This window comes from Fusarium graminearum, chromosome 3 (genome assembly GCF_000240135.3).
Source record: "Fusarium graminearum PH-1 chromosome 3, whole genome shotgun sequence".
NCBI classification, from domain to species: domain Eukaryota; kingdom Fungi; phylum Ascomycota; class Sordariomycetes; order Hypocreales; family Nectriaceae; genus Fusarium; species Fusarium graminearum.
In genome coordinates this window covers 2,933,958-2,959,314 of record NC_026476.1, presented here as the reverse complement: position 1 = coordinate 2,959,314, position 25,357 = coordinate 2,933,958, and the positions used below count along the sequence as shown (strand labels likewise).

Here is a 25,357-nt window from a genome sequence, read left to right as displayed (position 1 = left end):
TGACATGATCTGCAAGGTACAGTACAGTATGTGTTCCATGGAACGTGTACGGTGTGATCGCGGGGCAGTAGCTGCCATCGCGTCGCGCCTAGAAGAGCTTCACTTTAAGTCGAGTCTACCAAGAAATATTGTCCATGGCGCGCAATGTCAAGGACCAATTTATTACAAGATCACGATATTGCAGTCGTCACATCATCTGAGCTCGGCTGAATATCGCCCACTGAACCATATAGAGCTCCAATATCTCATCTTTGGGGTGCCTCAAAGGGCAACCTCTCCATAACAATCTGCGGCCGAACGGACAACTGACTGGTTCATGTGCCGTTTCGAGCTTGTCGGGGTTATCATAATTATTCTTCGTGATTTTGGCGATTTCATTAAATCTAGGAAAGCCCAAGACCAGTGCGTTTCTACCATCCTTTGTGATGCATGACCGCTAATTGTATTCAAGATCTCCCCAGCCAGAACCAGAACGAGAACCATGCTCCACGAAATCCTCCTCTCCCTCTCGGGACACCCATCACCTCTTCTTCGACCCGATACCACTCAACCACATGCTCTATCCGGTATCTCGCCCGCCGAGCGGCAACTCCTCGCCTCAGCCGCCCATCTAAGCGAAGTCCACATCAAAGTCATCAGCTACACGGCCCAAGTAGCAAACTCGCACTCCTCTACCATCTGCCGAGCCGTTGCGACAGCCATAGACTCGATCCACCTAGCCGCCTTTCAACGTAAAGTCCTAGACGTCGAAGAGAGCATACTGCAAGATGATCCCGAGCTGGTGGGAGCGTACAACATCGTACCTCTAACGGCTGTCATGAGCGAGTTCAAAGACTGGACTAGGAAGATGGACTGGCTATGGGAGATGGTGCAGTTCATGTTGGCCAAAGACAATAAGGGCGAAGTGTGCCATGGCGCACAGCTCATGGACCGTCTACGGCTTGAGCTGCAGAGCGGTTATAGGGACGTTCAAGAGACGGCTTTGAGTCTTGTTGCAGTTGCCGAGACTGCATGGCTGAAGCAGGTTTCTGCATGGATCTTGTACGGCAGACTTCCAAGCTTTGGAACTGAAGACTTTTTCGTACAAAAAGTCGAAGCGTCTGAGGAGGTTAGTTTGGAAGCGAGCTCTAGTAAAGCATTGCTAACAGGCGTAGGAGTATATATCGCGGTCGAGTCTGTTGCCTGCCTTTGTGACGCCTGGCACAGCTTCATCTATGCTCTTCATCGGCAAGTCGCTAAACCACATCAGAGTCAAGAGCAATATAGACTCGGGACTACGTGGTCTGGATCACTTGTCATCCAAACTACAAGAACTATCAAGTCTCACCTTTCCGCTAAAAAGCACCAGTTTCTCAAGAGCCATCATCGCCGTGCGGATATCCTTGTCTGAGAACACACTCCAGAAACTCCTTCCACTGGCGAAGGTGACAGAAATGTTGCAATTGCTTAGGGACTTTTTCCTGCTGGGACGTGGCGAATTTGCCATGCAATTGACCCATGAGGCGGATGAAAAAATCCGCAGTCGATGGAGGAGAGCGGACAATTTGGCCTACGAAAAGGGTGATGGTCTGAAGAACGTGACGGTCAAAGAGGGAGAGGTCGCTGCTGTTCTTGCCAGGACGTGGGCTGTCCTAGCATCCATGCAGGGCCAGCACGCTGAGGAAGACGAACAACTTGAACTTGCTCGAGATCTCCTGCGACTCAACCTCACAAAGAGCAAGACAACAACACCATTGGGTTCTGGCTCTGGGCTCAGCCGAGAGGCTGCGAGCCTGTTATCTGAATCACCATTCCGCAATCTCCTATTCTCTGTCCCCTCTCTACTATCTGTCCAAATACCAGCGCCATTGGACATGGTCCTATCCCCATCAGATATCCAGATCTACTCGTGTATAAACGCTTATTTGTTATCAATGCGAAGAGCGCATATTCGACTTACCGATCTATGGAAGATTACATCCCTGCGACGCCATCATCCAACATCAAGAGGTGACCGGGAGCAGATTATTCTTCTTCGAAAGAGATGGACAGCACGATCGTCGTCAATGCGCAGCTCATGGACAACTGCCAGTGCTGCCATTTTCTTTCTTGCCGAAACAGAAGCCTACCTTCAGACAGAGATCGTAGCTGGGCTATGGGAGGGCTTCCACGGGTGGCTGACAGCCAATGACCCTGAACACGGACGGTCTAGAGCACCAACACCTACCAAATTTCAAGATGAGTCTGGTAATGTTGAAGGGGAGGGTGAAGATGACGATGATATATGGCTGAGCGGCGAGAACAAGGCCGCGACTCAAAACGAAACCTCCAAATCATCAGACTCAACTCCTCCCCAGGATCCCCAAACTCTCTCAACAGCACATCGCCTCTATCTACGTACCCTCATCCACCGTCTACTCCTCACTCAGCCGACATTCACGCAACCTCTGTACAACCTCCTCATTCACATCGATCATCTCGTTGCTCACCTACACCGTTTACACGCTATCTACACTTCCATTGATCTCGAGACAGACGCTGGTGTAGTCGACGCTTTTGTCGATCTCGAGTCCGAAGAGCGCGACGTCAAGCGTCGCCTCCACGACATTGAATCCCGTGTCCGCTCAGGCATAGAGGATGTCGTCGCTGCACTGCGCGCACTCGAGTCTGACCCCATTTTCACAGCAGAGTGGGAGGGCGACACAGCTCCCCCCACTGCAGCTGAAGAGTACGACGAGGAGGAGGAGCGGCAGGGTAGGGCACGGGACACAGACGATGCAGAGGAACGTGGTGGCTTCACGGCTGCTAGGGTTGGCGGTATTAATCGTCTGCTCATGAAGCTTGACTTTGGCACCTGGTTCGGCAGAACGGACGGGCATAGTGTCGAGCAGCAGTAAAACCAACGGCCTGGCATATTTTACGATATACGGCCATATGGACGATGTCGAAAGCCAGAGGGCCACGTCCAACCCGATAGGCTAGACCTACATGGACGTCAACGACAGACTGCAGACTGCCAAATCAAGGCATGCCTGCAGCAACGAAAAGCAATAGGAGGCGAGCCGGACATTTCCCCCGCGTCTGTGGCGTTACGGTGGCACGATTGCCCACGTCCCCAGGAGCTTCTCGACCTGGGATGACAAGGGTGACCTGGAGTGCATGAGGGTTTTTCTATGCTGATGTGCGGATATACGGGGTCAATGATTGACCTATACCATTGAGCAGTTCAAATAGACACATGACCCATCTGTCCAGATTTTGTGCAGTACCATAGGGGATTAATCATTTTCAGCGCTTGTGTCAGCTCATGATTATATATCATTATGTGCACTTTAGCCTGATCTGCAGTCAACTACTCTGTGTATGGTCCAGTAATGCATAAATGATTCAATTCGTTCCGAGCCATAGCCATTTTCATATCTGGGGTCGGAGGCGTAGTCCAATCCAGTGTTAAAAAAAAAGATGCAGGTGGTATGTACCAAGCCGAGCCAGGCCATCAATCCTAGGGTTCCCTTCTCTCGTGGCCCTATCCCAAAACTCCAAAGCGCCTTGCTTGTTGATACCATGGGGATAAATCCTGTATCCCGCAAATGCTTGTTCAATACCTCGCAGCCCTACAAATCTGTGGAGAGTATAAGCAGATAGGAAAACAATGAAATGTAGAATATATACACGACCGTTCTTGACGGGAAATACAAATGTTAAAACAAAACAAGTAGACTGAGTATGAATGCCATCTTGTCGATGGCAGTGAACTGTGCTCTCGCGTTCCATAGCAAAAACAACGAATCTGATTAAAATATCCAAAAAAGAATACCGGAAAGTGATCGATTGAAGTTATTGGAAGTTGCTTGCATATTAGTATGCAGCAATAGGCTTGCGGCCAAACCTCAACGAGCCACGGCTCGAAGAGTGCTCTTCTGAGTGGCGACGTTGAAAGAAGCTGGGCATGAATGACCGAGGGTTGGAGTGGTTCACATCATCAATATCCCTGCGAATGGCACGATGCGAAGGCTTCTTTACTTGCCATCGCTCCTTGATGCAGTCGTCGACAAGGGAAATGAGACCAGTGGAAATAATTACACTAAAGTTCTGTTAGTTCAGGCTGCTGTAAAAGGGGTACGAGAATACTTACTCAGCCACGTCTGTAATGGCATCAATAATGCTGCTGTCGCTAATCCATATGTAGCAAGGAGTAACCCAGGCACCAGCCATTTCGTCGTCGAGAACTTGATTGGGACTGCGCATTTCGGGGACGATGTGGGCAACGGGTGCGCCATGGCCGTCTCTGACAAGGTGAAATGAGACAACATTGAGGTTCTTGTCAATGACACGTTTCCAAGCGTATGTGTGACCCCACCACTCAAACTCATATCGCTTGTTTGTGCGTCCACCTCGTCGCGCAATGTCTACGCGGGCATAGTTGCTGAACTCGAGCTTGATACGGTTGGTGGGTACCATTCGTGCCTTGGGCTTGGGAACTTGTGAATCGGATTTCTCGGTTTGGTGTGAGCCGGACCAGACGGAAGCGTTGTCGGAATGTGTCGAAGCGCTGGCTGCATTGTTATGTTTGAAAATCGAAGAGTTGCTAGAGGATGGTCGGTGGAAAGGAGTCGTCATTGTGCGCACGGCTGAGCTCATTGACCGTTGAAGGGCGGGTCGTGCTGCAGCAACAGTACTGATAGGTGCTGGGGCATATTCTCGTTTGGAGTTGCAGACCTCTCGTCCAGAGTCACGGCAATAGCGGCGCAGTGAGAACTCTCGGCGAGCGAGGTCGTGCATGCGGAGATGGAATAGCTGGACCGCAAGTGTCCGCCGGGTATGCCCAAAGGGGACAACAGTATCGACACGAAGGTTCATGTTGCCATCCGAGGTGCAATCGTCATGACGTACGGCAAGTCGATCCAGCGAAGGAAATAGATTGGCAAAGTCCTGAGGTGTGGACGGCCGACACGGGCGTTCGTTTGAGGTGCCACGGTAAGGAGGCAGCACTGGAGGAATATGAAGTGATTCCGGATCTGACAGAATAAAATCCTTATCTGCCTCCTCCTGGTCGTCCTCTCCGTCGTCTTCGCCGTCGTCGTCACCACTTTCCTCGTCTTCCTCCTCCTCGTCTTCGGTTTCGATTTCCACATCCTCGCCGCCTACAGGCAAGTCTCGGCACAGGGGTGCCATCTCAGACAAAACCGAATCGTATGTGGCAATGGAAGAAGAAGATACAGTGTCGAACCTTTGCTCAGATGTCTTCATGGGTGCCGTCGACTGTCGGTGTTGAGATACATCAAGAGCTTTGTTATTTGATCCGGAAGCTGAGTGGTAGGATGTGGGTGCTGTTGATTGAGACGCTTCTGAGAAGTAAGAGCCGCGGCGTGAATCAGAGTCTGAAGGAGCAGGGGAACTGCTGATGACAACTTTGCGTTGCCGCCGTAAAGATGGATTGGGTGTCATCGTTTGGTGAGTTTCAATTGAATGAGGTATAACGTTGCGCGATCCAGGTTGATGTTGTGAACAAAATATAGTTCAGGAGGTGTTGGAGTGGTTTCAATAGTTAGCGTTGGGAAGGGAACAGTTTAAGTGATGCTGTGGCGTTGTGTGCTTGCAGTTAAATAATGCAAAGTGTGGGGTATATGACACAGCCAGAGTCGGTAAGGTTGAGTCAGAGCATATAGACGTTGAATTGTCAGTGTTGTGAGTATGAAGAGAGGCAATCACAAGGGATATATCTTCTTCAAGTCGGTTCTGCCTTGATATGGATGGTAGACTAACAGACGTTGGTAGAAGGTGGGGAGGGGGGCTTATTTGGTACCGAGCCTGACCTTAATACGCAACCAGTGGAGCTTAAGATGCCAGGGGTGCAGTAAGACGTGTGCTGTGCTCAGGCATGGATGGACTCGAGGCCACATCAGGAACCTAGTCGATTCTCCCAGGCGGAACGGACCACTTTGGGGCCACCTATCAACCCGGACCGCGGCGGGGAGGGAAGAAACACCTCGCTCCGGCCTCAGGCTCGCCCATCTCATGGTTAACGTTCAATAGCCACCCCCTAGTGCCTCTCATTGCAGCCAGTGGTGACACTGCTGCAACGTTAGCATCTGTTGGGTGGCAGAGTTTTAAGTGAGCAATATCTGCTCATTGAGTATTGCATTGCTTTCAAGGCCAACGGCTGGAGAGACAATCAGTATGCAGACGATGCCATGAAAATAACTTGGTCATATTTGGGGAGGCGATTCCAACGGCAAGTGAATCCCAGACGATGCATTCCACCTTTGGCACACACGCACACAAGCAACAGGGTCAAATGTCTAATAGAACACAACTGCAGTAGTTGTTTGTAATGGGACGCAGGTAGATGACTCTGGACTTCTGTTCGTGGGGGATGGTCGAAGAAGCAGAGTGCCCCGGATGGAATCCCTAGTGCGTATCGGTCACTGCTCGGCCACTAAAATGAGCGTGAGGGTGCGCGTGTGAAGACGTTGTGACGGTGTACTGCCCAGGGACAGGCCACAGCCGGGGGTGCGATGGCTATCGGATAGCTCATGTCGAGCTCATAGTCACACCATGGGTGGGCTGTTGCCTCGTCCCGTCGATTCGGTCTTCCTGGGGTGATGGGGGTCAATCGTTTCTCGTTACGGTCGCGAATTCCCAAGCCCGCCGATCGATGGGATCTCACTGAAATAGTTGTCGATCAAGTCAAGTCAAGCGCGTGTTGGCGCAGTCCGTCGTGACTGTCAATTACAGTAAGCTTATTGCTAGACTGCGCCAAAGATGTCGCTCGGATACTCTGTACTTTGGTATCAAATGTGATCTCGCCAGAATTGAATAATCAATGTGTCTGTACAGAGTAACTCACGATGCTTTTTTGTTTTAGAGTACGAAGCTCGGGGAGGACCCTTAGTACCAAATGTTACCGTTCCCCAAGTAGTTACCAAAAACCCGCCAATCTCTTGTGACCACGCATAGTTAGAGTCAGAGCTAGGAGGTACTTAGCTGTGTTCACTTCTCTTTTCTTGCACTTTCCCCCGAGGTCATAGTGGAGCAAACATGTTTGAAATGAAACTCGACTCGTCGTGCGTTGGCTTGCGGCCCAGTTATTGCTCATTGTCTATAAACCAAACGAGCAATATGCCCTGAACGTCTCAGGCTGGCGGGTTTCTGGGATAAGTCCCGGCTGGTCCAACGCTGCGCTGCACGACAAATAACGGTAGAGAGGCCCGGTAAGGCAAGGGTTTGTTGGGTCATTGTGAAGTATTCTCATGATGCGAAAGTGAGGTGAGGAATAAGTCACGATGCAACTCGAACAGTTTCCCTGCTCTTTGGGGCTTATTTCCTGTTTCGCCTAATCCATTATTCGTACCTTCCCTTAAGAGTTCGTGGTGTCTTGCACGGGAAGGAAGGTGTCAGTTGCCTCCCACAAGCTTTCAATTTACACACCTCAGGCATCACATATCGCAGAATAACTCCTCAGGCTCTCAATGTCTGCCATGTCAATGTGCCATGTTACAATTTCACAAATATTGGGTGTTCCGCGTCACATCAAATCCTTACATTCGTTTTAGGGTAGGTCGACGTCCTCTTTGCCCCTCCACTTTGAAGTCAGCTTCCACCAACCAAGGCTAGAGTCAACCATCCAAGTCAGTTTTTACTTTAACACATTTGGATATTTTGGCTTCTCTCCTTGATCCAGAATGTCTTGGAGGCACCCCGGTGACCCCGGAATCTCATATGCACAACCGATTGGATCCATGGCATCTCACCTCTTCGTCACTTCTCGCCTAGCGATTGCACCGAATCTTTAGTTACCGTTGCCGTTGCTTTTCGACCATAGCAGAACGCGTCAGCCTTCTCTACCCACCGTATTTGCCTCACGAGTATGTTGAAGTGATGGTTTCCTGTGCTGGCAATGTCGGCGACAAGGCTGCAACGACGACTGAGCTATGACTGAGCCACCAGGTTTTTTTTTCATCATTGCCAGTAGAGACGGTCAGGTTGCAGATGGCCTCGACTCCGCCTTAGGCCTAACTATCTTAGTGTCGAACTGCTACTATTCGGGGACCTGTCATAACATGGGTCAGTTAGGCAAACGAGCTGCTCCAGCTGTTATTATGCACATGCAGCAAAATTCCTATCCACAGAGCCACAGTTTACAACACCAGCCTTGACGACCTGTCTGCTGCGCCAAATGGACAGAGTTACCAAAGTGCCACATTGCGACTAACTAGGCACTGGGCCGTCCCTCCCGCGCGCAGCGGGTCAGCCAACTCAAAGCTTTGCTGGCCGTTGATATTCAGATGACGATACATGTTTTAAGGCTGTTGGGCTGAAAATACAACATTGCAATGCATCGATATTTTGTATCATTCTACCATGTCAATTGAGGAACCAGGATGGGATTTGACTCATGGTATTTCACATTCCACAGAAGCCGATATCTATTGACACGCAGGGAAAGCCCTGTTATCAAAGTGGGAACCCAACTCTTGCATCATGAAAACGCCCCGATGTGTAGGACTCGGGACGCCACGAACTCTTGGTATCTAGGTTTCATACAACAACACATTCTCATCAAGTTGTCACACGGTCACGTATTTGGTTCTAATCTTGCAGAAAATGCTTTACACAAGCGAGAAATTCTTCAATTTGGGCCCGGCCAGTGTGTTCCACCCTGCAGCTCCCTCCCACGTCCCCATTTACATCGCACGCGCTGAATATGCGCGTTGACCACCACCAACATGACCGACCCATCGAGATACAGTACTTGCTCATGTGTTGACCGCCGATTCGCCCTCGTGAGCTTCATCCCTTGTTTGATAGGTATTTTGGCCAATCGAAAGACCCATGGTTCTTTTCTGGATCGAACGAGTACCCTGAAAATCGTCCAGAGTTAGTGCAATCGTCAACTCATCGACTTCTCATCTTCCTTGGCGTTGCGTACCTGTGCCTGACCACCATGAGGCCTCAATGCTAAACCGCAGTCCTTCTGCTAGAAGCTTGGGGGTGGACTCTTTCCATACTGCGCTGACCCGATCGGAGATGGTCTATTGCCGTTTTGGACGACGTACACGAGCTGGAGTTGGACCATCCTCGATGAACCACTTATCGAGCTCTATGTCGTCACTGCAACATGTTTGGTAAGCTCCAACTCTGGAAGGTCACCGATCTGACCTCACTTTATCGTCGGACTTGTCCAATCTCAATCAATTCAACCTAAGCCGCGTCTTAGCGCAGTTGATATGTTTCCTCACCCAACCTTTCACTACTGCACCTATCCGAGACCAGCAGGTCGGATTGATGCAATGCTACGGGCACTAAGCTCGCTACTGCACAGTTGCTTAATCGAGGCGTTGACAGCATCATGGCGCTTACTATGTAGGTGATTGGTATCATGATGAAAGTCTCAAGTAAAGTGAAATACGCCAGCGTCAGGCCTCAGAAATGATAGCCGCCAACAGCACAATAATATCGAGATTCAAGTATAGCTGTCTGGTCGAAATTCAGGCCGAGGGAACATGACGTCTCATTTTGCGCCTGAAAAGCTCCATTTTCCCACGCCTCACTTGCTGGATATGAAGGCACCGGCCCGTCGGTCAAACATGGGAAATATGCCATTTTCAGGCTCTTGTGGAATGTCTTTCCAGACTGAAAGGACAGCACTGTACAATTCGGGCATGATCCGAATGGACAGACGCCAGTCCTTTCGGATGCTACACCATTTTCTGACACTCTCCTCGTGTGCCTGTGCCTAACAAATGGATGAGAATCAGCCATTTGCTGAATGTAAGTTTCCGATGCTAACGCACAAATTGTCCTATGCTTTTCGACCGCAGGCCATGGCCATCATCTGCCTGCCGCCGCAGTATAGGAACAGGTGAGCTTTGGTCATGGCTTCTGGTTTGGGTATATTCCGTCCCGTTCTTACCATGTAACTCTACCAAGTCCTGTTTATCCGACACCCGCAAGGCATCACCTGATTTGTCATCTCACTTGTCACTCATAATGCATATTAGGTTTACTTTTTGAGTTAGAGAAAACCCAACGGCTACTACTATACGGCCAGACCACTTAGCCGGGTTGTTGAAACATAGGCTGTACACATGATTGTTCCATTGCTGTATCTCAGTTTGACATGTAATTTCCTGTTGTCCCAAGCACGTCTATTGCATAGACCCGGCAGCTGTGGACACCTCTCGCCCATCACCATCTTTCCTTTGCGGATGTTGTCTCGTGCGAGTTACTTGTCTCTTGAATTTGTTTACTCGACTTATGCAGCAACACTGCATGAGTGGTCTGTCGAAGTGATATCCCTCTTTCATCTCTATTCGACATCCACCATTGAAGATTCTGCCGATCAGAAGCACAGGAAGAAGCATGATACCTGTTCGGGCTCACACAATGTAACCTCACAAAGCGTAACCCGCAACAGACTTGACAGAGGGAAACGTGGCCGTGAAACTTCTGTATAGACGGCCGGACCGTGCCTGAAATAAAGTACACGTTTCGGATTCGTGCGAGACCTGCTTGAAGTAGAGACAATGATGGGATTTCACATGTGTAAGATGCCAAAGTGTTCAGAGGTGTCACTGACACAAACACAAGACAGAATGCATCGGTCGATAACATAACCTACTGAATCGAACTGCTTTACACTAACTAAATCTTTCATGTTCCACTCGCCCCCCGTCTTGACTGTACACACCTCTTGCAGTGTTCATATCCTTCTCCTGCATCGCTCTTGAACTCTTAACCCACCACTCAACGCCTGGGGATACAGCCACGGCTCATCAGCCTGTCTTGACTCCTTTCTGTTATTCGTCGTCGTCGTCATCATAGACATCCTCTTGCGAAGATAATCATCACTCTCACTGTGCCGTTTCCAGCTGCACTAAGACTGGCTGTTCCAGCCAACCCAGCTTCGTGGCATGGCGCGCCAGATCTTGACCTCTCCGCTACGCAGATCGTCGAGCTTGAAGCTCTCCACCTTGACCTTTTTGCTCTCACGGCCTTGCTCCCATGCGCGCACCTTCTTCTTGGTGCCGTCCCATTCGGCCACAACAGCGACATGGTCAGGTTTACCAACTTCAGCAGAGTACTTTGCGTGCATTGGACCGTGCTTGCCCTGGAACTTGGCGTTGCGGATAGTCATAATGTCACCAGCTCGAATCATGTCGTTCTGCTGGGTTGATGCGTTGGCCATGTTTGAATACACAAGGGCGCCGTATGCACGAGTTCCGACGGGTGACAGGACGTCCTTGTAAGGCTTAAGAAGCTCCAAGACAAGACCTTGAGGTGTTCCATCTGCAACAACCGAGTCCTTCTTAGATGCTACTGCCGTCGAAATCTGGCGGCCGAAGCGCTCGTAATACTCTTCCATTTGATCCTGGCGGAGCGGACGCGGTGGGGGTTCGTGCCGCTGCTCTAGCTGAACGTCTGATGGATCGTAAGGATCATAGCGGACAGTCAAGCAAGTTTGTGAGTAATCTTGATATAGGATGGAGATTTCGCGAGTGATGGTTGTTTGTTGCCCTTCGTTCGTAGATGTCGTTTCCTCAGCCTCAAAGTAGATGTCTTTACGGCCTTGGAGTACAGGCGGCACTTGGTTAGCTTGCTTCCACCATCCACTCTGTATAGCCAGGTCCATGTCATTGGCAATGAAACCCGACTCCATCGACATTGAAGGGCGGTGAATGTCCATCGATCGTCTATTTCCAGCAGCAGCTCTTGATATGTCAAGGGATTGTCGGTTAGAAGTGCGACCAGGAACAGCTGGGGGAGGAGGTCGCCTATCAATAGGAGAAGTGACAGAAGCAGATGGAGGGAAATCGGCCTCTTCCTCAATCTTTGGTGTTCTAGGGGCATACGCATGTCCTCCAGGAGGTGCCGAGTAGTTATATGGGTCATAGTCCTCATCTGGACGAGGCGACTGCGGTGGTAGTGGAGGTAGGAAATTAGCAGAAGGTGGAGGAGGTGGTGCCGCGCGTGGCACGTCGACTGACGGTCGCCTGTCTGCAGGAGCGGGCGGCGGAGCAGCACGAGGTATATCCACGGATTGCCGCTTGTTCTCTGGCGACGACTGTGAAGGGCCAGCAGGAGGAGGAGGAGGAGGTACAGCTCGGGGAGCTGCTGCAGAAGGAACAGGAGGCGGTATGTTGGCTGGAGCATCAGAAAGAGGAGACAGAAGAGTATTGTCGTCCAAACTTGAACCCCGGGCGTGCGACTTCAAGGCGTCCTTATGAGGGACTGAGGAAGCAATATCAGTGTCATAATCACCCTCGTACTCAGTAAGCTCCTCAGCCTGCTCCTCACCAGCCTGGGCAGGTCCTCTAGGCTGTGTCTGGAAATCTTGAGTCGACTGTCGTCGAGGACCACCAGGTGGAGGCGGCGGTGGCGGGCGGCTTTGATTAGGAGGAGCTGGTGCAGATCCTGGAATAGGAGGTGGCAGTCGACTTAATCTGTTACTGGCATTAGATCCGGGAGACGTGGGACTGAAGTCTTCGCGAGTTGGAGAGAGTGGTGGCGATCTTGAAGGCAAGTGAGGAGGTTGAACTGGCGGTGGCAGCATAGGAGGAGACCTAGCAGTAACGGTAGGTGCTTCTCTATCACTATCGCGGCCGCCGGAAAGCTCATCACCAGATTCAGATCCGTCCGACTGAGATTTCGCATCCGCGGGAGGTGCAGGCGGAGGTCGAGCTATAGAGTCATGAGTTTAAGACTTTCTCACTGAAAATGGGGTTGCTTACAATCGGAAGGCACAGGAGGTGGTGCCCCTCGGCTGCCAGGTACAGGGGGGGCTCCCGCGGGTTCTCGTGGAGGAACTGGACAACGTTTAGTATCATCTTGGGCTATTAAATTTGGTCACATACTTGAAGGAGCAGAATGAGGCGCCGGGGTGACTTCACTATCCTCGTCGTCCTTCGGTGTCTCAGCAGTTTCGGGAGCTCGAGGGGGCTGAGAAGGAGCTGGAGGCGGCGGTGCTCGCCCAGCTGGCTCATGTTCCACCTCAGAATGGGCTGGCTCTTCTGGTTTACTTGGACCGCCGAAACCAGGCAGAGGCATCATTGCAGGAACCGGTGGGGCGCCTTGAGATGTCGGCGAGGCTGCTTCGATGCTCTCGTCGATAGAAGTTCGCTCTGGCTTCGGAGGGGGGGCCTTCTTTTTCTTGGGCGGAGGTGCTGGCGCTGACATAGGTCCACCGAACATGCCGTGGAAACCCATACCGCCGCTCATTTTGGCCATTCTTGCCCTCAACTCTTCCCTGCGCCTGACTTCGGGGTCGACATCCTCCTCTTCCTCCTCTTCCTCGGCCCCTTCGTCACTCTCCTGCTTCTTCGGTGCTTCGGAGGGAGGCCCAGCGTGTATAGGCAAGCTGGGCGTTCGTGGCGCAATTTTGGATATGCTATCACTATCTTCACGCTCCATTATGTCGTCATTGCCTTCGGTTGTGTCACCAGCGCCTGACATATCTGCCTCATTACCGTCGTGCACATGTTCGACTGCGGGCCCCTTGGAAGATTTGCGGCGCGGAGGGGGTGGCATTCGAGTTGTTTGGGGCTCGTCAGTAGATGTCCTAACCTCAGTATCCTGAGTTTCCTTATGCTCGAGGGGAGTTGGAGGCTCTTGAGGTGATGCCTCTGTCTCAGCCGGAGCTTCAACATGGCCGATACTCTCGCGCTTTTTAACAGGCTTTTTTGGCTTCTCCTTCTTGGCAGCAGCATCGGCATGTCGCGCAGCTTGCTCCTGCTGTTGTTTCTGAAGAAGCGCAATGCGCTCTTTAAGACTAGTAGGTTTGGGTCGATCCTCAGCTTCTTCTCCCTGAGCTTCGGTTGGCACAAGTCCGGCTCGCTCAGCTTGTCCTTGCGTTTCGGCTTCCCGTTCTTTAATTTCGGGGTCCTCGTCGCGCCGATAGACTTTGGCGGTTGGAGTTTGTTGCGGTGGAGGTATAAAGGCGTTGCGGCTTGGAGGAGGAGCCACAAACGGCTTTTTAATAAAACCTGTACCTGAGCCCGCTAGACCACTTGGTTTGAAGGGTGCAACAGGAGGTGCCGCGGGTTTGTTAAAAGCCGCAATGCGATCCTTGAACGAGCTGGGCTTTGGCTTATCTGATACCGGAGGTGGTCCAGAAGGCTTTGGCTTGGGCGAAGCTGGAGCGGGGGACGGAGGCTCAACTGGTTTAGGAGCTGACGGAGGCCGGGGAGTCGCAACCGGAGCGGGCTTGGGAGGAGCGGGCTCCGGCACAGCCGGGGCAGCTGGTTGGTGAGCGGCGTGCTTCTGTACGGGCTCATGGGCTTCTTCGATCTCGGGCTCGGGCTCGGGTGCAGGCACTGGAGGAGGCGCTTGCTGAACAGGTAGCGGTGGGGGAGAAGCGATGTCTTCGGTGGGGTGAGCAGTTTCGGGCTCCTTCTTGGTACGAGTTCGAGATGGACGAGGTGGTGCGGTAGGCTCAAACTTCTCAACAAAGTTTCGAGGGAATATGCCCTCTTGCTTTACACCTTGGTCGTCAAGGTATTCCCCGCCATACCAGTCGTCATCCTCCACATCGGTTACGGTGATGACTTGATCAATAGCGAAGTTGAGATCGTCCTCATGAGGCGACGAGTACTCGTAGATAGCCTTGACCTTGAATGGCGCGGCCATTTTGCTCTTGATTGATCCTCTGGAAGCTCTCTTGCAGGACAGATGCTGCCCGAGGCTCGGATCTAGGCTGCTCTGCTCGGGGCGTGTGGCTGTATGGAGCACGAAGGTACAGTACGTGGATGGTCGTAGGTCAACAACAGCTCGCTTGGTAGAGTGTGGGGCACGACAGGGGGCGTCGTCAGCCTGTAGGATCGAGCGAGGCGGGGGAGAATATAGTGCCTGAGTTGTTTGGGAGCGCAGTGAAGCAGGAAGACAATTGTACGGTTTTCGATATGTGCTAAGAATTATTATGCGCGATGTTTGGCGGTCTTAAAAAAGAGGGTGCAATGCGATACAAGCGAGCAAGACCAGAGAGATGAGTTGCAGGTTGCAAGGAGGCGGCGGTGGTGTCTAGCGGAGCATAGACCAGGCAGAGCCCAATGTAAAGCTGGGGCTTGTCGACGTCAGCGCTACGAGCATGTAAAGAACAAGCCCGTCACTTCGTCTATCTCACGGCTAAAAGTGTTAGGCGCGGTACCTCCGAGTCACGGTACTAACAGTGCAGCAATCTGGTGCCTAGCTCCGATGATAGTCGGCCATGTTGATATTACGATAAGGTGATGAGAAATGTGGATGACGGCGATACAAGACATGTAGTGAATTCAAATGTCAATTGCAAGTCCAAGCATTGGGCTTTAATAATATTTAATTCGTGGGGTCGCAACGTATGTTATCTGCAGTTTGTTGCTGCGGCCGAGCAGTCCGGATGGCAGGCATAGCATAGCATATGTAGCATGGCATAAAAACATGGGGGGCCTAGTAGAAACACTGGTTCAAAACATCCGTCTAAGCGTAATACTAAGGCATAGAATAGATGCTAAGAAGCCTGTGAAACTTTGAAACCAGTACTTTAGATGAAAAGACGACCGTTCTTGATGTTGTGCAACAATGCATCATCCATGATGGAACAGTCCTTTTGTTTCAATTGGTCCACCAGGTCCTTTCAATCTCCCAAGACCATCATCATTAAAAATAGCGACTCTTGATCAGTGTAAATGTCCAAGCTTGCACCCATGTTTTTGTCAACCCAGGCAATCCAAGACAAACTCTCCCCTCCTTCTGTCGAGTGGCTAGTGGCACCTGAACACCTAGGCCTACAGAGCTAACTGTGGCGGTGGGTCTGTTCTACATATTTCCGAGCTTTCAGACCCAAGTGAAGCTACAATATTGCACATCATTTCTGCAAGATCACAACAATCATACATCATGGCGTCAAGCTCGAAGCAACCGCCAAAGGGTATTCTCAAGAAGCCCAAGTCTATCCAAGAGAGAAACGCCGACCCCAAAGAGATCGCTCTCGCGCACGCCAATATCATCCAGCATCGCAAAGACCTTGAAGCAGAAATCCTCGAGAGCTTGGTCATCCTGTCCGAATATCCCCAAGTCCGCAAACCTCCCCATAACGCCTCGAATCCCGCCTCGTCCGACATAGCCGATTTCAAATCCCATGTTCGTCTATTCCAGCCCTCAGACTACGACGACCTCATCATTGAACGCAATGTGAATGATCTTTGTGGCTACACTCTCTGCCCTCGACCACGACGGAATATGGGGCCTGGCGGTCAGTGGAAGATTGCTTCCAACGGCAGTATCATGAAGCGCGAGGACCTTGAAAAGTGGTGTTCGCAGCAGTGTGCCCGCCGCGCTCTCTATGTCAAGGTTCAGCTAAATGAAACAGCAGCCTGGGAACGTGCAGGCATCCCGGATATCGAGATCGATTTGCTTGATGAAGACAAGTCCCAGGAAACAGACGTTGATCGGGCTGCCCGAGAGTTGGGCAAACTCAAGCTTGAGGAGCAACGACAAGCTGCCCGTGACACTGCGGCTCTTGCCCTTGAGCGAGGTGAACCTGATGCATCCAAAAGCAAGAGCAAGAAGATCAACATTACGCTTAAGGAGAAGGATGCAAAGGCACCTTCCACAATGCCCAGCAAGCCTGAGGTCTACGACGAACACTTGCTTGTTGAAGGCTACAAAACGAAACTCAAGCTGGAGGATAAGAAGGAGGCGTAAAAATAATCCGGACGGCAATTTTCACAGGATAGGCGTTAGATGGTACATTAGGATAGAACATCACAAGGATAAAAGATACCCCTCATGAGACAAACAGCATTGGTGTTGAGGACCTGATGGCGGTCCTGCAACCCCTCGGCTCAGTCCCTGTCGTGCGAACTGGCCTTGGGCAAGGTCACATTCACAAGAACAAGAGGAGAGAAAATTGGCAATCAAGCGTCATCCCCGGATTTCTCCAGAGAATCGGCGACACCTTGGGGGTCGTAAAGTCTTTCTTTGAGACTATGCACTCACTGTCCTAAAGACGCCATAGTGAAACCCTGCAAATGCTAGACACCCATAAAAATCCCAAACCCAATTTTTTAGTCGCGGCGAGGGCGGTTGCCGTATCGCTGTCCACGCTCGGGAATCTGCTGCTGAGTGACAGGGATGACATTGACGGGAATAGACTCAAACTGCAAAGATTGTTAGCATTTCGCTCGACTGGTGTCAATATCGGGGGAGAACGTACGCCAAGGTGCTTGAGGAGATCCTTGGTCTCGGTGTCGACGTCGAGCTGGCCGCTCTCGGAGTTCTGGGTGAAGTCCAGAGCGGAGACCTCAGGAACGAACTGATCCTTGCGCTCACGCTCCTCCTCCTGAAGCTTGAAGGAGATACCACGGACAGGGCCACGCTGAATTCGCTTCATCAAGTGGGTGGTGTAACCAGCAATCTTGTTGCGGAGACGCTTGGAAGCGATGATGGCGATCTCATCACAGATGCGCTTGTTGGTCTCGAAGTCCAGGGTCAATCTGGGGTCTTTAAATTATCAGTATTGGTTCCAGCGGCCATCAAACCAACGGCACTCACAGTATCGCTCAATGATGACCTTGGCGGACTTCTTGACGGTCTTGGTACGAACGCGACCCATTTTGGCGGTATTGGACTGTTGGCGTGGGGTGGTGAGTTGATTGAAGTCTGCTGTGAAAAGTTTCAATACATCCGGATCAGCATTTGGTATCAAAATCGAAAATTAGCCCTAGTGTGTGGGCGATCACGTGCTAGCACGTGAGGCGATCGGCGGGTTCTTTGACATGGTTCATGCTGCTAGGACCAGCATAGAAACGTCCCATCAAGCTAAGCTACCTCTGTGGATATTATCTACCAGTACTGAACCGTTTATACTGTTAATATACTGCGTAGGTAACTCATCTGTCGTATATTAAGATCACATATAATAGAGAAGCATGTGGAAGCTCACACGATGACAAGAGCACACTTTTGAAGTTAATTTATACTATACTCTTTTTAAGTTCCTCAGCTCTCGATGTGTCTTGCCTTGACGTGAATAACCGTGCCCATTCAACCTTATGCAGTCATTATCCATAACTTTGACAGAGGTCCCCAATTGGTGCATAGCTCTAGACCTGTCAAGATATGGTTGTGGACTGTCGTCAACTCTTGATTAGCTTTGGTAGAATCGCTGTTTTTTCAGCACATACACTTAGACCACTGCAAGAAATCGCTGTCATGTAGATAGACTGGAGTGCTTCCCTGGACAATGGGGAAATGCACAACCTGTTAACACAACGGCGGGGTTTATAGTTTAGGCTTTATGCCGCTATGTCAACTATCTATACGGCCAGTATGATGTTATGGCACATGAATAACTTGCTTTAATTCTATTTGTACAGTTGTTTGGTACATTTTTCTCTCCGTCTTGGAGACAATAGATGACATTGATATACAGTGGCTGTCGCCCTTGGCCAAACGTGATGTTTTATTGCCTATCATCAAGGCCGTAGTTCCTGGAGCTGCTCACAGCGTCGTCTTCAGGGGCAGCCGCATCCCCGCCAAGAAGTTCATCAGCAACGCGGCCTGTTCGCCAAATATCAGCCTCCTTGATCTCCGTCTTGCTTCGCTTTGACGGGTCGTAAACTCGGGCGCGTCCCTTGGCTTCCTTAGCAATGAGCTGCGCCTCGGGTTCTGCCTCTCGGAGTTGAACCACAACCTTTCCACTGGGATCAACGGTGGCCGTCTCGGGGTTAACATATGCCTTGGCACCACCAAAGGTTGTGGTATCAAGATGCGAAATACCAGTGAGCATCTTCTTGTTGGATGAAATTTTATGGCGTCCAGGATGTCTGATGTTGAACTCATTATCTCCTGGGGGAGAGTCGGCTACGAAACCACCAACACCAAGCTTGGCGGGCGAGGGGCCTTGTCTGGGGTACACCACTCGAGAGAGAGTAGGAGTTGGCTGCTTTTGAGGTCCATATACAGGATGGTTCGCCATGTAGGAGTTTGTTCTCAGATAGCTGATACCAGCAGATGGATGACTGGGAGGTGGTCCAGATTTACCGTATGGGCTCTCAGCAGCTGCGTTCTCCCCGCCAGCTAAAAACGTCTGAAGAATACCAACGGGCTGGCCCAGGGGAGCAAGATCAAGGAACTTGGAGACCAGGCCATAGAGTGCAGCTCGGTCGTTTCGTAAAGAGCGCACATACTCTATGTACTGTTCACGAGAGACATCCCATGTGCCAATTTTTTCTGGTATCGCGTTGCCCTGCTCCATGGCAGACTGGGCCATCTTGGCGTTGTGAGACTCGACAAGTCTTCGTAGGAGCACCTGTTGAAACATAGCACGCTTGGGTCGGACTTTCTTTTCAAGGTATTTAATGAATTCGCCCTCAGTCATCCTGGCCAGCCAAGGCCCCACGAACTTCCATCGCTTATCGTCTTTCCGTCCTTCACGATGGTCGGTAAAATCAAGGTCCTCTTCGAAAACAGACTTGTGCCACGTATCGGTAGTGAATGTCGTGGTGTTTGTGTCCTTTCCTTTGGGAATCGACATGGCAATGCGCATCTCCTGGAACTTTTCGAGCGAAAGGGCGTGGTCGGCGGCAGAAGCAAAGTCGGTTACGCTCTCGATAGAATCGACCTGTTTGACTCGGATAAAGGGTGTTGAGGTTGTCAAGGTGGACTTGAGGGGGAATGGTCGCTTGAATCCCCAGTCACCCTTTTCTCTCGATGCGAGAGGAGACGTGATGGCCTGGTGTTGCGGATACTGTCTTGTCATGGTGGGAGACTTGTGGTCGCCAATGTGCAAGTTACTCGACTGAGGTTCAGGCAATGGCTTGGGCAGGGAGAACAGCCGAGATGTCCTCATCAGCCGTGCCCCAGGCGACAAGTTACCGCGCACCATTTCGACTCAGAGACCTTTCGGCGAGCTCAATTGGCTTGCCGTTCTGGTATCGTCGTGATGGGCTACAGGCGTATATAGCTTGAAGGTGACGAAAATTCGCTGGGGATTGAAGCTGGGCGGAATCTACCGGTGATATCCCGAGCTAGTCTCATTGGCCAATCAGCTCAAACACCGCACCCTGTTTCGATAGGCGGGAACCCTGCACTGCTAATCGTAGGTTGTAACCTCCATTTTATAAAAAATCCCAGTCAGCGACTAACACGATTATGAGGGGTGAATGAATGGGTATTCCTTTTCTTTCTTTAATTTTCAAGCACCTAGTCCAGGTAAACCAAATGCAAACAGGTATCAAGAGGATGGCTTCGTCAGCGTCAAACATCTACAAGTCGCCTGCGTTGACGCACGAGCTTGTTGCAAAATGCTCCGTGAGTCTTTCAGTACGGCGATGGCTTCGTTTAGCTGTCGATCTCTGGGTTGAGATTCACAAGACTAATACATATTTTCCAAGGTAGACAACTAGAGCACGAGCATCAATTCTTACTCTTCCTCATGGGGTTGTTCAACTTCCCATATTCATGCCTGTTGCAACTCAGGCATCTCTGAAAGGCATTACCCCGGAGCAACTTGAAGAGACGGGCTGCATGTTGTGTCTGAACAACACATACCACCTTGGTTTGAAGCCAGGACAAGAAGTCTTGGATGCTATAGGCGGAGCACACAAGCTGCAGGGATGGGACCGCAATATTCTAACTGACAGTGGCGGGTATGTCTTTTATGTGTCGATGAATGAGTCAATGAACTAATATCTGTTACAAGATTTCAAATGGTCAGTCTGCTCAAGCTTGCAACCATCACTGAAAAGGGTGTCGAGTTTTTGAGTCCTCATGACGGTACACCTATGCTGCTGACTCCCGAGCACTCAATGTCGTTGCAAAACAGTATTGGCAGCGATATCATGATGCAGCTCGACGATGTCCTTGTCACAACATCACCCGATAAAGCTCGAATGCGTGAGGCTATGGAACGTAGCGTGCGATGGCTGGACCGATGTATCAAAGCTCATAAGAAGCCCGAGTCACAGAACCTCTTTTGCATTATCCAGGGCGGCCTGGATCTTGAAATGCGTCGAGAGTGCTGTCGCGAAATGCTGGCTCGTGACACACCTGGTATTGCAATCGGCGGACTCAGTGGTGGTGAAGCGAAAGCAGACTACTGCAGAGTTGTTGCGACTTGTACAGAGATGCTCCCTGACTTGAAACCACGATACGTCATGGGTATTGGTTATCCTGAAGATCTGGTGGTGAGTGTTGCGTTGGGTGCCGACATGTTTGACTGTGTGTGGCCCACACGAACAGCTCGATTTGGAAACGGAGTCACCAAACATGGCGTTCTCAACATGCGCAACAAGAAGTACGCCCATGATTTCAGTCCTGTCGAGGAGGATTGCAAGTGCATGGTCTGCAAACCAACTGCTGAAGGAGGGATGGGTGTCACACGAGCATTTATCCACCACAACGCTTCCAAGGAGACTGTAGCGGCGCACTTGTTGACGATTCACAACGTCTTCTACCAACTAAACCTCATGCGCCAAATACGAGAGTCAATTATTGAGGATCGCTTCCCTACATTTGTGCGGCAGTTCTTTGCTTGGCTATATGCTGACAAGGCAGAGTATCCGGAATGGGCAGTTGGAGCATTGAAGGGTGTTGGTATAGATTTACAATCGGAATAAGCTGGCTGCAACACTCATAGATAAAAGGAGTTTGTTAAAATGGGTGATTATTATTAACAAAACACGGAATCTATATACTGCATGTGATCGCTCAAGCGCGTGCCAACAGAGAAGACCAAGCATCGTCCATGCTTTTCCCGTGGTGTCTCATTCAACATTCCGTACAAGTCGTTAGAACCAACACGTCTTCTCGAGAACGGAAAACTATTAATTAACTCCATCGCTCCCTAATTTAGTCATGACATTGCTGCGTTTATAGAGAGATGGCCAAAGCAGCAACGACGGCCAGGATGGCACCGAAGCCAGCGCGAGCCGAAGTGGCATCGTTTCCAGTCTCGGTAGGCTGAGAGCCGACGGTGACGGTGACAGGGCCGGCGTTGTTGTTGCTGGTGGTCTCGCTATTGTTGTCATTATCGTCACTAGAAGCATCGGTCTGGCGAGAGCTGGAGTTTTCAGTTGTGCTGGCCTGGCTGGCCTCATCGGAATCAGATCCTTGAGTCTTGGCACCGGAACCAGCAAACTCGCAAACGTTGGAGAAGCGCTCGCAGAAGGTGGCAAAAGTCTTGGCAACTGTTGCAGAGTTAGCTCTGGCTCAAAGTGATTAGAAGTAAGAAACAAACCGGAGTAGGCGGTCTTGGGCTCGCCAGTGCGTGCCCAGTCGGCGCAGGTCTGAGCATGCTTGTCCATAGCGTCGGTCCAGGTGAGATCGTTGCCAGAGCCACGGCAGCTTTCAAAAGGTCAGTACGGAAGCGAACGTGTGTGATATGAGGAACTTACCAGTAGCACTCGGCCTGCTCCTTGAAAGGGAGGTTTGTGAAATCACGGTCCTTGGCTGTGCACGACGTGAAAATGCCGAGCATGTCTACACAAGCTGAAGCATAGGTCTGTTGAGCGGGGCTGGTCTGGGTAGTGATGGTTGAGCGGTCTTCATCATCGTCTGCAGTTGCTGTAGGACGGCTTGAAGCGCTGGCACTACCGCTACCACCACTGCCGCTGTTGCTATCGGTACACTTGGCAGCACCAATCCTGCATGCACTGTACAGAGTACCGTAAGCTAGAAGTGGGTTGTTAGAACGATGCTCTAAAGCGGAACGGCTATCTACGTATGCGACCTACCTTCATACTGAGAGGTGTTCTCGGGGGCTTCATCCTCGAGGTAGTTGGAGCAGACTGAGTAGAGAGGAGCAGCGTTCTCACTGCCGTCGCAGCAAGCGCAAGCGACGAGAGCCTCAGCGTCAGCAGTGGGAGCAGCGTCCAAACCGCCAACCGCGGAAACACATTTCTGAACGAGTGAAACGGCGTCCTGGCAGGTTGCGTACTCAGGGTCGCTGGGGTTGATGGCAGCATTTTGGAAAATCTCAGGGCCGAGACCCAGGCCACCAAGACCACCAAGAGTAATTTGGGCAGCGGCACCGCTGGCCAGGACAGAGAGAACGGCACTCTTCATTGTGAATGTTGGATGTCGAGTTGTTGGAATTTGAGTGTCTCGGGACAATGTTGTGTCAGAACAGAGTTGATTCAGAGGAAGATGGCACAGTCACTTATACAGACAGAGGACGCGAACGGAAGAGCCAAATCCTCCGGAAAGAATCTCGACGAGCGAAGGGCCGACACTCGGGAATTTATTGACGAAGGCCGACCCGACCTGAGCTCAGCTCCTCTTTCAGGGTCAGTCCAATGTCTCGCTTGATTGAGCAATGGACAAGCACAAAGACAGACAGGCACATAACGCTAGGAAGCTTGCGGTCAGTTTATCGAGCTAGCCCCGGGCATCAAGCACCCACGAGGCAGAACCCCAGGTCTTTTGGGGTCAGGTGGACCAATTAGCAGGAGCGCCATGGTGCGGCTGAGAGGTCGAGAGGCAATTAGGCACACTCTGTGAATTGAACGCAGATATTTGGTGGTAACGTTGGAGACGCCTCTTAGAATTGCAACGGGAGTCATGATCGGGCCAGGGCCAAGCAGGGGTGCCCTGCGCTAGCGGGAGAGAAGGGGGGGGAGGAACTGGGACGAAAAAGCCACTGTTTCTCGAGCTAGCTAGATAAAGGTGAACAAGGGTTTTGCAAAGAATTCAGGTGGCTCCAGTCAAAAAGACACCAGCCAAGAACGTTGAAAGCGAGAATCATGGGCCATGAAGAAATGACGATAAATGCCGTCTTCCGCTTTAATTGTCTGGGCAGACGTATGTATGTAAATTCAGTACCGTACTTATTAAACTCGTGTCTTGGCAGGCCGAGGGTTTAGAATAGATTGACATTGTTGTTATGTCGATGAGCATGGGGTGTTCGGAGGCGCATCGTACAGCATCTTTTGGCGTTTTCTCGAGGTCATCGTTGGACAGATCAGTCCTTATCCCTGCCAATGAGTAAATTGCAATTCAGACGACTGTATCTCTGGTTGGTAGCCTGAATATCGCTCAGTGCATGCTTACTTGGGACAAAAGTAGATCGGTTCTTGGTCCGGCAAACGAAGGATCAGTTTCGTGCCAACACATGCCATGGCCCCAGCAGAAAATTCCACCGGCTCTGAGCTGGTATGGATGGACAAGACCTCGTGAATCACTCAGCCCTGTCTGTCATGCAAGGTAAAGGTAGCTCGCCATGGAAAGTTTGTTTAGGCTCATCCGCTAGACAAGAGCTCATTTTGGGTGTTAGCACTGACAGCAACTTGTATCCGTACACAGCACGGATATACATACAGTGTTGTGTCCAGCCGTGTGTCATCGTAATTTGCAGTACGGCAATGATTCAATATTTGCAGAAATGTCGGGCCTCTTTTTCAATCTCAAAGCGTGGCCAGAAAGACACGACTGAGACACGACACAAAGCAGTCACCACTTCACCTGCATCGACCGTCCATTCTTACCGTAATAGCGTAGTCCCGCATCCTTCAAACACCCGATTTTGCGGAAACGAAGTCATGTCAGGTCCATCAATCAGCCTAACGAGAGAGACAAGGACCATCCGTAGTGGATCAAGGATGTCTCGTTTGCATGGGGCGCGGTAGCCAACCATTCCTTACTGGGATTGGGATGAACGAAGTAGGTGCGAGGGGTAACGAGCCAGCTGTCGAGCCAGCTTTACTCTCCTTGCGGAAAGGGACCGTCATAGTTGTCGGTCGTTGAAGAAGAAATGAAGGGTGCAGGCTAAAGTGGAAAGTCTGTCTTGTTAGCGGTGAGTTCAATGTTTCGCAACTTAGCCTGCTCGCCAAGGCCACTCACTACCAACCTATCTCTGGCGACTAATCAAGACGTCCAAGCAACCTTCGTGCACGATTTGACGATGAGGTTTTTAGCTGCTTATAGGGACAACCAGTCCAATGAGTGGTTTATGAGTCTACGCAACTGGTTTCTCATCGTAACTTGCTTACCTGCCTAGGCACCTGGATATTTATGACAATGATTAGATATGGCCAGGGTAGAGAGATTTTGTTCAAGTCATTGGTAAATTTAGGTCATTAAGCATATTAACAACAAGGGTACACTGTACATATGATCTCCAGTTAATCTATCGCCAACACGACAATTAATACTACGGCGCCCTCCCGACGGAATCCGGCAGCTAGACTATGAATGGGTAGGTCGTTGTTTATGTATGTTTATACGTGGAATATGCCAGGTGTACATGCATCTGTGATGCTCGTTGTACTTTTAACCGAACAAACAAAAATAGGAGAGAAATATGAGGCATCGTCATCACAGTATAGAATCATTTCCTGGTAATAAGATTAGAGCGCCCTATAAAGAACTTTTGACTCCTCACAATTCCAACTTCAACTCCAAG

General features: G+C 50.8%; 7 protein-coding genes across 7 annotated transcripts; 3 read left to right on the top strand and 4 right to left on the bottom strand.

Moving 5' to 3' along the window:
- Nucleotides 1-481: 481 nt before the first annotated feature.
- FGSG_05644 (uncharacterized protein) lies at nucleotides 482-2,876 on the top strand (the record flags this gene model as incomplete). Its single annotated transcript, XM_011325905.1, has 2 exons — nucleotides 482-1,108; nucleotides 1,155-2,876. 2 exons carry the CDS (start codon nucleotides 482-484, stop codon nucleotides 2,874-2,876), a joined length of 2,349 nt encoding a protein of 782 aa, XP_011324207.1.
- Nucleotides 2,877-3,248: 372 nt separating this feature from the next.
- On the bottom strand, nucleotides 3,249-5,249 carry FGSG_05643 (uncharacterized protein). The gene is made up of 2 exons (XM_011325904.1): nucleotides 4,115-5,249; nucleotides 3,249-4,063 (listed from the first exon to the last, which is right to left on the bottom strand). The coding sequence occupies exons 1-2, from the start codon at nucleotides 5,227-5,229 to the stop codon at nucleotides 3,838-3,840; spliced, it is 1,341 nt and encodes a 446-aa protein (XP_011324206.1). The 5' UTR covers nucleotides 5,230-5,249; the 3' UTR covers nucleotides 3,249-3,837.
- Nucleotides 5,250-10,612: 5,363 nt separating this feature from the next.
- Nucleotides 10,613-14,607, bottom strand: FGSG_05642 (uncharacterized protein; the record flags this gene model as incomplete). Its single annotated transcript, XM_011325903.1, has 3 exons — nucleotides 10,613-12,663; nucleotides 12,714-12,788; nucleotides 12,837-14,607. The coding sequence occupies 3 exons, from the start codon at nucleotides 14,605-14,607 to the stop codon at nucleotides 10,859-10,861; spliced, it is 3,651 nt and encodes a 1,216-aa protein (XP_011324205.1). The 3' UTR covers nucleotides 10,613-10,858.
- A 1,245-nt stretch (nucleotides 14,608-15,852) lies between these two features.
- Nucleotides 15,853-16,659, top strand: FGSG_05641 (uncharacterized protein; the record flags this gene model as incomplete). The annotated part of the gene is made up of 1 exon (XM_011325902.1): nucleotides 15,853-16,659. The coding sequence occupies one exon, from the start codon at nucleotides 15,853-15,855 to the stop codon at nucleotides 16,657-16,659; it is 807 nt and encodes a 268-aa protein (XP_011324204.1).
- Nucleotides 16,660-16,864: 205 nt separating this feature from the next.
- On the bottom strand, nucleotides 16,865-17,611 carry FGSG_05640 (40S ribosomal protein S17). Its single transcript, XM_011325901.1, has 3 exons — nucleotides 17,509-17,611; nucleotides 17,171-17,457; nucleotides 16,865-17,114 (listed from the first exon to the last, which is right to left on the bottom strand). Exons 1-3 carry the CDS (start codon nucleotides 17,567-17,569, stop codon nucleotides 17,022-17,024), a joined length of 441 nt encoding a protein of 146 aa, XP_011324203.1. The 5' UTR covers nucleotides 17,570-17,611; the 3' UTR covers nucleotides 16,865-17,021.
- Nucleotides 17,612-19,797: 2,186 nt separating this feature from the next.
- Nucleotides 19,798-21,575, top strand: FGSG_05638 (queuine tRNA-ribosyltransferase; the record flags this gene model as incomplete). Its single annotated transcript, XM_011325900.1, has 3 exons — nucleotides 19,798-19,812; nucleotides 20,356-20,606; nucleotides 20,660-21,575. 3 exons carry the CDS (start codon nucleotides 19,798-19,800, stop codon nucleotides 21,573-21,575), a joined length of 1,182 nt encoding a protein of 393 aa, XP_011324202.1.
- Nucleotides 20,965-23,120, bottom strand: FGSG_05637 (uncharacterized protein). The gene is made up of 4 exons (XM_011325899.1): nucleotides 22,692-23,120; nucleotides 22,353-22,629; nucleotides 22,196-22,302; nucleotides 20,965-22,145 (listed from the first exon to the last, which is right to left on the bottom strand). Exons 1-4 carry the CDS (start codon nucleotides 23,020-23,022, stop codon nucleotides 21,829-21,831), a joined length of 1,032 nt encoding a protein of 343 aa, XP_011324201.1. The 5' UTR covers nucleotides 23,023-23,120; the 3' UTR covers nucleotides 20,965-21,828.
- Between the last annotated feature and the right edge of the window lie 2,237 nt (nucleotides 23,121-25,357).